This window comes from Tursiops truncatus, chromosome 7, assembly GCF_011762595.2.
Source record: "Tursiops truncatus isolate mTurTru1 chromosome 7, mTurTru1.mat.Y, whole genome shotgun sequence".
In the NCBI taxonomy this organism is placed as follows: Eukaryota; Metazoa; Chordata; class Mammalia; order Artiodactyla; family Delphinidae; genus Tursiops; species Tursiops truncatus.
Genome location: NC_047040.1, coordinates 15,358,386 through 15,370,715, shown reverse-complemented (window position 1 = coordinate 15,370,715; position 12,330 = coordinate 15,358,386). Strand labels below are relative to the sequence as shown.

The window sequence follows — 12,330 nt, the reverse complement described above, 5'->3', positions numbered from 1 at the left end:
CAGCTTTGTCCCTCGAGTCATGACTAATTTTTTTAAATGTTGCAGCAACTTCAGATCTTACAATTCAATAAATGCAGTGACTGGCTCAGCCTCTTAGAACAGGACTGTGTCTGGCTCAGAGTGGAAATCCTCACACTTGAGGAGGGTGCCTGAGTCCCTCACCGGGCAGCCTGACAGCCTCATGACATGGATGGCCAGTCAGAAAGTCCACGTTAGCATAAGAAACTGTCCGATAAGGTCAAGCACAAAAACACGGACTAGGAGACTTCCGTCTACTCTTACAGAAACGCAAGTCAGACAGAATTTGTGGAAGGCATATTGAAATCCAATACAGATTCCTCTTCCATTTCCATTTTGGAGGATACACTTGCCTACACAAAAACCACGAGGCTGAGAGTGTTGGGTTTTCCTTAATGTTACGAAACAAGTTAGTGGCAGCTGTCACTCCCTTCTCTGTGCTATCAGGGCACCTTGTACACTCCCTTGGCAACCGTTTCTCTCATGTTCCAAGCAGCCCCTGGCAAAGAAAAGGAACTAAAAGATACTTCCTCCCAGTACAACAAATGAGACTGTCTTGCCATACATCTCCACCCCTTTTAAACCAGCAGTTCGAGTACCGCCCTCACTAGTGAAAATTTGGGACATTTTCACAGTCCCTAGAAAACTGCTCTGTCATTTCACTTCTGATGGTCTAGATTTTTTCTTTTTTCCTTCAAAATTGTTTCATTATTTAGGAGGAAATGGCTACTGTAAATCCAACAGAGAAATGATTCCTGGTTCGAGAGACGGTAAAAACATATATGCTCAATTCACTGAAAAGAAGTGGGTGATGAATTGCTCAAAAAACATTCCTGGACTTCCCTGGTGGTGCAGTGGTTAAGAATACGCCTGCCAATGCAGGGGACACGGGTTCGAGCCCTGGTCCGGGAAGATGCCACATGCCGCAGAGCAACTAAGCCCGTGCACCACAACTACTGAGCCCGCGTGCCACAACTACCGAAGCCCGTGCGCCTAGAGCCCATGCTCCGCAACAAGAGAAGCTACCGCAATGAGAAGACCGCGCACCACAACAAAGAGTAGCCCCCACTCGCCGCAACCAGAGAAAGCCCACGCACAGCAATAAAGACCCAACACAGCCAAAATTAAAACTAAATAAAAATTAAAAAAAAAAACAAAACCCAACATTCCCACTTTCTTAAGTAAATTCCCACATTAGTACATTTTGGTTTTCTTTTCCTAAAAAAAAAAAAAAAAAAAAAATAGTGCACAACAGAAGAAAAACCAATTAAGTTCAAAGTTAGGATAAAAATGAACCCCAAGTGCCTTAGCAAGGTGATATTAACCCTTTAATGGCCAGCAAAGGTTTTTCAATTCATTCTCAAAGAAAATTTCCAGAGACCAAGAAGCTAGGTTTTGGGCCTTAGGGATTGCTAATATGCTGATAGTCAGAGCAAACACCAAACGGTGCTTATTACGTGGCTGGAACTTTTCAAAATACATTTAATTTTTACAAGTCTACTGAAATAAGTGCTATCATTATTCCCATTGTACAGATGAGGAAACTGAGGCACCAAGAAATTAAATTAATTTTCCAAAGTTAAGCAGCTGGTAAATGGCAGAACCATGACTCAAACGCAGGTGCTCTGGCTGCAGTCTCTCATGGAACCGCGGTGCTGGGCTGCCTCTCCTGCAGAGTCCTCTCTGTACACCAGATGACAGGCAGGGAGGCCACAGGTCCCTATTTATAATAATCCATCAGAAAAGCTTCTGTCATGAAATAAAATCCAGGCCAACCTAAACAGGAAACACACTCCACATAAACTAAAGCAAACCTATGTTTTCAAGATGGCAGACTTAGTGCATCTACCTCCTCTTATTCCTCAAATCTCATTGATATGACAGAAAATTTTAAAGGAAAACAATAAACCATGATGGTGTAAGACAACAGGCAAAAGTGGTATCAGTTAAAAATGGATTGATGTGGAAAACAGAGCAGAATAATCAGAACTAAAATCAGGTATAAAAGGTTTGCTACAGAGATAGGAACCACTCTTCCTGATGAAACGAAGTGTAGCAGAAAGACAAATCTTTGAATTAAAAAGTATATGGATGGGGTTTCTGGAACTATCACCAAGGTGATTTGTTAAATGATGGCCTATAGCACTTGTATTTAAGAACAGCTCTCTTTCAACCTCCAAGCACGGGCCTTCCCAAGAAACACAGAGGAAAAGAAAACCAGCAAAGGCACCTCTACCCAGGACTGCAATACAGTAAAGTGGTGTTCCATGCCTACAGCGAAACCTTCCCTGTGGCAACTGTGGGGACCGCAGCTCGCGCCTCACCCTCACTGTCCAGGCTCTGAGCTGCCTGCTTGTGAGCATGCCCAGCCCTGCAGGGAGCCTTTGCAATTAGGGAGGAGTCCTGTTGCTGAAACAGTATTACAGAACTTTTGAGGAAATCTCGAGTAATTAACCTAATCCTATATTTAGAAATATTAAAGGATCACCAAGGATCAAAACAACATAAAACTCAAAGAACTAGGATGAAAGGTAACAAGTCAAAGTTAATAGAAAAAACTGACATTGGAATTACAACAAATTCTCAGTTATCTATACCAATGGATGATTTGAGGTATAAGAACCCTCAAAACTATTTGCAGCTGGCACTGAAAATGTCTTCTGATTTCTATTACAGCAGATTTATCACACAAGGAAAATTCTACATAGAACTTTTATTCTCTAAGGATATAAGCACTGAGACCAAAATTCTGGCCCTAGCTCTAAGTCCCTTATTTTATGCAGCCTTGCGCAAATTACCACTTTTCTGTCTTAATTTTCCAGTATATTAAATGGGGACAATATTTTGTCCCATTTGCCTCAAAGAGATGTTTCAACAATCAAAAAAGAAAAAGTACCTTAAAAAATTTGAGGGGGGGGCTTCCCTGGTGGTGCAGTGGTTGGGAGTCTGCCTGCCGATGCATGGGACACAGGTTCGTGCCCCGGTCCGGGAAGATCCCATATGCCGTGGAGCGGCTGGGCCCGTGAGCCGTGGCCGCTGAACCTGCGTGTCCGGAGCCTGTGCTCCGTAAAGCAAAAAATGCAAGGTGACACTGTTAACTGAAGACAGGCTGCATACTGGGAGCACATGGAATCCAGCCTAGGCTGAAAGGTTTGCAATGGACAGTCCACAGGGTACCTTTATGGAATCTATTTCCTAAGACAGGCCGATTTACAGTCAATAGTTCTTGGCTACTTTCTAGTAGTTAGAATGACGCCATGTTGTCCTCTTCAGGAGAAACTGAGGAAAAGGCCCCCTCTTTTGTCAACTGATTCAAAAGAACACATTCCGAATTCTGCAGAGTCTGGGGTAAGACTGAATAAATACTGCTAGGACTTCAACTGTTAAATCCAGGGAATCAAAGAAATACTGCCAGTAATTTAGTCATTTGAGGGCACTGCTCGCCAAGAGATACCACATATGCAGTTCGAACAGTCAGTCGGACTTATATAAGTTGAAGACATGGAGAAGTTTGAACGAGACAGGCTTTCTTGGCAATCAGGTTTAAGGACTTACTAAATACATAATATATTTCTTAAATAACAGCTACATTCCAGATATTAGACAAAGCAACTTGCTGTACTAACAAGTCCAGACCATCCTCAAAAGAAGCAAAAACTGGTAAAACACATTTACAATCACTGGTACAACAGTAATATGAACAATCATTGTTAAACTAGAATAGTAAGATATCAAGTACGTCAAAATGATATGCATATAAATCACATGACATAAGAAAAACAGAAATACTCCATAGTGCTTTGCAAGTTGAGGTTTTAATAGGGTTCTTCATAAACATTATTAAATTCTCTGTTAAAATTTGCTTTCCATTAAAAGTAAGAGATATTACAATCAAATATCTGGCCCTTGCTTGGATTGATTCACATAAATCAGTCATGAAAATTAAACTTATGAGATAATTGGGAAAATTCAAACACTAGCTGGATATTTGATGATAAGATATAATAATGGCATTGGATTATTAAAAACAATAGTGGTAGCCCTTACCTTTCATAAATACAAACTAAAGTGTTTGTTGATAAAATGATGTGATGTCTAAGATTTATACTAAACGAATACGAGGAAGTGGGTTGGAGTATAGATGAAAGAAGTCTGGCCATGTGTGAGTTGATAACTCTTGAAGGTGGGTGCTGGAATCACAGGAGTAATTACATTATTTCCTCTATTTTTATATACAGTTGAAGTTTTCATAATAAAAAATGCTTTAAGTATACAAATCAAAGGTGGCTCATTCTTACCTCTGCTAGAATCTTTTATTACAATGTCAGAGATTTCAAACAGTTTCAGAGGCAGGGGCATCTTCCGATTCGCAGCTATGGTCTTTAGGAGGCCAGGAAGAAGGGTAGTGCGTGCCACCTACAGGAGAAGACATGAAATTGCACTGACCAAATAGGAACCACACATACTTGGTTATTAATCCATGGTCTCACAGGAAGACACTTTTGGAAAATGCAATGCCTAAATATCCAAGGCATTTTTAATTTTTAATTCCAGTACTTCATATCCTGCTTCATTTCACAAAGTAATTGAAGTAAATTACAAGAAATACAAATATTTAAACAGTATTAACATGAATTAACCAAATTTTAAAAAACCAGGACCAGGGAAAAAATGTAAATGCAATTAAAATACCAGGACAATGAGAAAAACAGAACACAAATATGTAGGCACTAAAAACCCACACAGCTGCTACGGGCAGGCTGTGACTACAGTTTTCAGCTTAGTAGCCAAAACAAATAGGAAAATGTATAGTTATTTCATTCTTAATATTCGTAAGAAATACAAATACACATTCCAATTCTTAAAAAAAAAGGGCAAAACTTCCCCTGCTTTTGTCTGTGAAATAAATTTCTCATTCTAAGCTGTATGAGATACGTTAGCTTCCAACACATCATGTTACCAGAAGGGTTTTATGGGCGACGGTATTACATCTGCAGTCAGACTCCAACACCATTATCTTTTGCCCAGACTCTGCATGAGCTTCCTAGGATGATTTCTCTGCTTCTACTTTGCCACCTTATGATCTATTATTCTCCCGACAGAGTGACCCTTTAACACCTAAATCAGATCACAGAACTCTCCTGCTCAAAAACGTCCAATGGACTTCCATCAGATTTTGAATAAAACCATGCCCTACATGGGACTTTATGTGAATGTGGCCCTAGCCCTCTCTCCAACCCCGACGCCCGCTGCTCCCCCGGTATACTGCGCGTGCTCCAGCCACACGCTGCCATCAGGATCCCATCCCAGGCCTCCACACGTGCTCTTTCCTCTGCCTCATACATTCTTCCTCTAGATTCGTATGTAGCTATCTTACTTCCTTCAGGTCTCTGCTCAAAGGTCTACATGGTCCTACATGGGCCTGCCCTGCCCACCCTGGCTAAAACAACAGCCCCTCTTAGATCCTGCACATGTAACATTAAGCCCTTAAAAGGACTTGCTAGATTGTGTTGAGGAAAGAAGAGAACACAGGGACCTCCCTGGTGGCGCAGTGGATAAGACTCCATGCTCCCAATGCAGGGGGACCGGGTTCAATCCCTGGTCAGGGAACTAGATCCCACATGCATGCCACAACTAAGAGTTCGCATGCCACAACTAAGGAGCCCGGGAGCCACAACTAAGGAGCCCATATGCTGCAACTAAGGAGCCCACCTGCCGCAACTAAGACCCAGAGCAACCAAATAAGTAAATAAATATTAAGGAAAAAAAAAGAAGAGAACACTTTTCCTACTATATTTACTCTACCAGAAAGCTGCTATTAGCCTTCAACTCAGTGCTTTCTGAAATATGGCTCACTTTCCCAACCAGAAAGGAAGTGCCCAAACCATTCACAGAACAAAACTACAATGTTAAAGGAAAGCTTAACTTACTAGAATAAAAACAAGCCACTTTTGTAGATGACTCTTTTAGGTGTTTTTTTCACTTTGTTTTATAGATAAGATTTATTTATTTAAAAACTCACAGCAACACAAAAAATTAAACCTGAATCAGATCAAGCTCCTAGATCTAACTCCAATTTACTGAAAATATAGGGGACCCCAGGAATATAGTCAGCAAAATCCTCAATGTGAGAACTCTACAGGATAAGTGACCCAGTTTCTTCCACAAAGTGAAAGGGGGAGGGGGAGAGAGGGAGAAAGGGAAAGAGATGAATGGTTGGAGGAGCAACCTGTGAATTAAAAGAGACTTAAGAAGCACATCAATCAACTTTAATGTATGAACCTCATTTGAACCCCAAATCAAATAAACTATTTAAAAAAAAGACACCTGAGAAAATTTGAACAATAATTGGATATTTGAGGATATTAAGGAATACTACTGCTAATTTAGGGGGATATGGTAATTTTCTGTAATTGTGTTTACAATAATTATAGTAAAATTTTACATACTTCAGTAAATAACATTTCTCTTATTTCATCCATTCTCTAGTATAACTACTACCAGAAAATAGCCCAAAGTTAAGAATTATGCAAAAGAAAGAATAAGCTTAGACAATAAATTGAGATACAAGACCATGAACAACTTACACTTATTTTAACCATAAATAAATATAAACCTGTTAGCCACACTGGTAACGGTAGGACGTATCTGTTCATAAAGGAGGAGTAAAATAGAGAATCTGTCAAATCTAAAAGACAGACTCTCATCTCTTATGTATTTAATGCAGAAATACTGACTCTTACGTGTGCTGAGCCACAGCTATTTAGAGTGACATTTAATGTGTTACTGATTTGTTTTCCTTCCACTTATATAAAATAGATACGATGTAAACCCTAAAGAACGTAACATTACCACATTGTAAGAAACCTATCAAGCTTGAGAAATAAAACTGGGAGAAAAAGAAACACTTGGAAAAAACTCAAATAAAAATCCATTAAGATTTACTATCCAAATGAATTTGAACATCTCTCATTAAAGAGAACACCTCAGACGTCTTAGAAAAGCTAGTGGGCAACAGAAATCCAAATATAAAAATTATCACAATCCTTCTAAACTAGCGTAAAGATTCTTCAAAGTTCTGACACTGAATATGGAGAAAGAATTTATGTATTTGATGCGTATTATTAGCAATTAGTTCTTTAGTCTAGCTCTAATCTGCCACATTAGTACGTAGCTCTATACATTAACTCTAACTTTAAAAAATCTAAATCTTAACATTTTTAGAACTTTCAGAATTTTTAGAACTAATCCAGACACTACTTTTACAAAAGTGAAAACCAAGATCCAAAGAAACTATCTCAAATCAGAGTTCATGTATTATTTTATAATTAACTTTCTGAAAAGCATTTCCTTCCAATTCTAAGATTCCCCTTGATTCTAGAAGACATGATCTTCTCTAAAGCCTGTTTAAAAAAACACTGAAATGCATATACAAGGAAAACAGAATGAGCTTACTAGTATGAAAGAGATAAGACGATTCAAAGTCATTAATAAGCAAAGATATTATAACTTTGAAATGCTCTCTTTTTATAGTTAAGGTCCGAATCTATCATGTAAATCACTGAACGTTTACTATCAAGGGAATATCATTCTCATTTAAATATTCCTAACCTCCACATGAGACTGCCAATAAACTAGACAATGACAGTGAAAGGCACAGTCAGCACAGTCCGGAACTGGCGTAACGATTTATTTCAAAAAGACTTAATGGAGGTACTGGGAACAGGTGTAGTTTCACTTATTACAAATGGATAGAAAAGAGATGAAACCTGAAAATAGTATTAAAAAAAAAAATCAATTGTGAAATGGAGAGTTCAGACAAGAAAGGCTGGGCTAGGTATAGGTAGCACAAAGCAAGTAAGAACCACCTATAAGGTTAATCAAGAAAAGATTATAAAATATTTAAAGAATTTTTGTCAGCAATGTATGTAAGAACCAAATATAAATCTATCCAAGAAGAAATTCTAAAGAAGCTCTATGATTCTGCCATTTGAGATAAAATAACTGAAGAGACTTTTCATAACTCATGGACTGTCTCTCAGTTTTTACCCGAATTCTTAACTACTTAAAACTCTTACCTGAAATTCAGCTGTTTTAGGATTACTTATGAGGACTGCCTTTGTTGCAGAGATATCCAAACCCAGTTTATCAGCAATATCTTCTTGGGAGCACTAAGAAATACATAAAAATAGATCAATATGGAAAAGCAATGACTAAATCCAATATAAAAAAGTATTTAATGCTGTAACAACTTTTGATGGCCTCATGGCAATGTAGATTATATAAGGTAAGCTAAGAATAAGCTGAGAATAAACATGTATCAATTAAATTCAGGTCCACAACAGATGCAATTTAACATTAATAATTCTCTTACAATGAGTTCTAACCATGATGCAGAGCTAAAGTACATTTTTCACATGGAGCTGGTGGTGTAACCTGTACTTGGGCCCCCCTAAGCTAGCCTCCCACTGACCTTACCAGTCGAGTCTGCTACAATCCCCTACTCATTCCCTGCACTGTACACTTTTCCTTACCTTTACCTGAAATGCCCTCCCTGCCCGACTTGCTGCCTCCCCACCCCCTGAAAGATTCTACTTAAAAGACATCTCTTCCACCACTTCCATAAAAATAACCCTAATGACTCCAGTCAGAAATTCTCTCTCCCTCCTTGGTGCTCATATGACTTTGTGTTTTGACTACTATTGTAACCTCTGCAAAATCTGTACTGACTTGTGATAGAATGGTGGGTCTAAGAGCAGAATTCCCATGGCCTCAACTACGTCACTTAACTTCCACGCAGGTGTGCTTGATAAAGCTCTGGGTAATGAGCAAGCTCCTAGGCACTCACCCACCAAAAAGAGAAAGGTGCCTGTCACCCTCAAAACCAGGATGGTAGGCAGAATTCTGAAAATAAAACTCAATGACTGTGAGATAAACAAATACAATACCTGGCACAAACTAAGTGATCAAAAAATATTAATGATAACTAATGTCATTATTAAGAATAAACAATTATCACATATATTAATGTTAACATTGAAAGAGTTTAAAACTTAACATGAAAACTGATGTACCATCAGTTACCCTTTTCTATTTTCCAACGTTAGGTTGGGAAACAGAAAACTGTCCTCAGGACTAGTGGTCTGTATTTCACTTAGAAAAAAACAATGGGTTTGGATGCCAATGCCAGTTCTAATGACTTCTGCCTTGCTCTTTCAGGAAGGATTCTGAAGACACATCCAGGCACAGCAGAAAAGAGCTCCCTGCACCGCCATAGCTGCAGCAGTGGAGAATGGCAGCAGGCATGCTGGGATAACCATTTTTTCCTCCATAACATGGAGGAGTTTTAATAACAAGATTTAGACATAATGTGACCAGTTAGGAAATGCAATTTACATGATGCGATCTATTCTCAAACAGAACTAATACTGCCTGTATCAAAGAAAAAGGGCCCACAGACACATGGCTACACAGCTAGCTATCTGAGTGACCTTGCACTTTATCATGATGATGGACCATAAGGGATAAAGGTAAGAAGCAATTTAAATCAGGTATCCTGAAGCAGCAGTAGCTGGTATACAGGATGGAATGTTTATAAGAATATTTATGTGTTTATTTTAAATAAACACATTTACTTGTTAGAAAAAATAGAATAAGTAAACGAAGCCCATAATTTTTACAAACATTATTCTTAAATAAGGCTGAAGTAGGTTTTTAGTTTTAAAAGTGAGCTAATTTAAATGAAAATATTACAACTGGTATGCAGATACAGCAAAAATCATGATGATGATATGTGAATTACTTACACCTGGGAAGTCAAGGGCTGGGTTTTAGGAAGAGAAGGGCCGCTACTCTTGTGCAAAACTAGATATAAGGCCCAGTGATGTTTAGGTTTGCTTAGAAAGTATGTAACTTTATAAATACCTTTCATGTTGAAATTCCTATAGCAAAACTGTTACTACAAATCTGAAACTCTCTAGCACCTAATTCTGACCCCCGCCCTGTCCCGCCCCACTGTGATAAAGCGTTGAAGTGACCTTGGACAACTGAACAGACTGTTTCTGGCACTCGTGGTGGGACAGTTCAGTCACAGGCCTGGGGTACAGACAGACCTGTGCTGGAATCCCTGGTCCACAGCCAACTGGCTGCGCGAAGTGGGACAAGTTACCTCAATTAACTGCTGTGTAAGACAGAAACACCTACTTCACAGGGCTGCACTGAGAGATGGAATCATGTACATAAAGCCCTTTGTGGAAGACAAACTCTCTCTGCAGAGTAGCTACTTGTCAGGAGGCAGAGAACGTGCTCCCCCTTAGATGCATGGGGCTACACAGTTACAAAATCAATTCCTTTGCCACTTAATTATAAAAAATAGAATACATTTCTAAAAGAACAGAATACATTTCCTTGTGCTATTTTTTGTAGATCAGTTCACATGGAATCACTGCTGCTCCTGACTGCATATGCATATGTGGGCCATATATGAATGACATGGTCCTCAAACCTAGCATTCAGTCTGACATAACAGAAAAGCACTCCTCAAGGAGTCAAAAGGCCAGATTCTGGTCATGGTTCTCCTGCTGTCTGTGTAAACTTTGCTGGGTACTTATCCTCTCTCGACCTCCGGCTTCCTCACTGGCACAGTGCCTGGCATATAACAGATGTTCCATAAATGTTGTTGAATAAAAGATTTCTAAACCAGAAAAAGGAAGGTGTTGGGACTTCCCTGGTGGTGCAGTGGTTAAGAATCCGCCTGCCAATGCAGGGGACACGGGTTCGAGCCCTGGTCCAGGAAGATCCCACATGCTGCGGAGCAACTAAGCCCGTGCACCACAACTACCGAGCCTGCGCTCTAGAGCCTGAGAGCCACACTACTGAGCCCGTGTGCCACAACTACTGAAGCCTGCACGCCTAGAGCCCATGCTCCGCAACAAGAGAAGCCACCGCAATGAGAAGCCCACGCACTGCAACGAAGAGTAGCCCCCGCTCGCCACAACTAGAGAGCCCACTTGCAGAAAAGAAGACCCAACACAGCCAAAAATAAATAAAATAAATTAATTTAAAAAAAAGATTAGGGCTTCCCTGGTGGCACAGTGGTTGAGAGTTCGCCTGCCGATGCTGGGGACACGGGTTCCTGCCCCGGTCCGGGAAGATCCCACATGCCGCGGAGCGGCTGGGCCCGTGAGCCATGGCCGCTGAGCCTGCGCATCCGGAGCCTGTGCTCCGCAATGGGAGAGGCCACAACAGTGAGAGGCCTGAGTACCGCAAAAAAAAAAAAAAAAAGATTAAAGAAAAAAAAGCAAAAGGAAGGTGTTGAACTAGATCTGGAAGGTCCCTTCCAGTAAGAACATCCTATGAATTACAAAGGCTCAATAAAGTGACGTGAGAGAGGCTACATCTCCTCACCAGCCCTCTGTGTACTGGTCATGATTCCCACCACTGCCTTCTGTAAACACCTTAAAAGACTGAGACATTTAGAGCTGGAATTGCGTTGCGGGGAGCTTTCCTGGTTGTTTTGGTTTTTGACTTACATCATTAAGGTGAAACGGACTTGAATAGTCAAGAAGTACACTGTGGGCACCATAGCACAGCTCAGCAAGAGAGAGAAAGAAACTACAAATTGCAGACACATTTCGATATCTTCAAATGCTCGATCTGCTGGGGGAGGGAGATTTCTGTCTGATTTTGTAATAAAACTCATTTCCTGACTTAGGCCTTTCATGTCAGCTTTTCAACTCAAAGCAAATGTCTGTGAACATGTTCAAAGACAAAGAAACAGGCTTAACGTGGAGCAGTCCACAAGCCCTTAACCAGGGCGGCATCTAGTGGGTACAGCCACAACCAAATTAAGACTAAAAATTCTAACTTAATAAATTTGGTTACGAACTTCATTGTGAACCCTCAACAATTACATGAAACTCTAAAATTTAGTCCTTCGTGCTTTTCTGTGACTAAAAAAAAGAAATCTTCATTTCTTTACCAGAAATTACACAATCTCAGGTAACAAAGTGTTCTTTATAACTTTTTATAAATTCATATAAGGAATCACAGAACAAGTAATTCGGAGATTCAAAGAAAACAATGAGCAGGGCACCAAAAGCATGTACAACATACCAGAGCAAAGGTAAGTGCCTCAGTGAATCCAGCAGCTGCCATGTCGTGTCTCAGGAGTTCTGTGAGTTTATTTAGAGGAAACTGGGGGGAAGAAATTATTTCACCTCAATAAAATTTCCCACTTTTTTTTTATTTAAAAAAAAGAGAGATTTATAGAAAACTTGTCACTTAAAGGAAACCACCCTTCCAACCTAATAT

At 39.8% G+C, this 12,330-nt stretch overlaps 1 protein-coding gene across 6 annotated transcripts in view; it reads right to left on the bottom strand.

Moving 5' to 3' along the window:
• The window catches only part of FARSB (phenylalanyl-tRNA synthetase subunit beta), a 67,068-nt gene that overhangs the window by 30,112 nt on the left and 24,626 nt on the right, over positions 1-12,330 (bottom strand). For 3 of the 6 annotated variants that reach the window (XM_019923505.3, XM_019923507.2, XM_019923508.2), the window contains 3 exons: positions 12,133-12,213; positions 8,097-8,189; positions 4,317-4,434 (listed from right to left, as the gene is read on the bottom strand). In XM_019923505.3, the coding sequence (XP_019779064.1) occupies positions 4,317-4,434; positions 8,097-8,189; positions 12,133-12,213 (292 nt within the window). Of the gene's footprint in view, positions 1-2,914; positions 3,076-4,065; positions 4,209-4,316; positions 4,435-8,096; positions 11,274-12,132; positions 12,214-12,330 lie in introns of those variants that run through there. The other 3 variants (XR_012332963.1, XR_002174010.3, XR_012332964.1) reach the window with 3 other exon arrangements.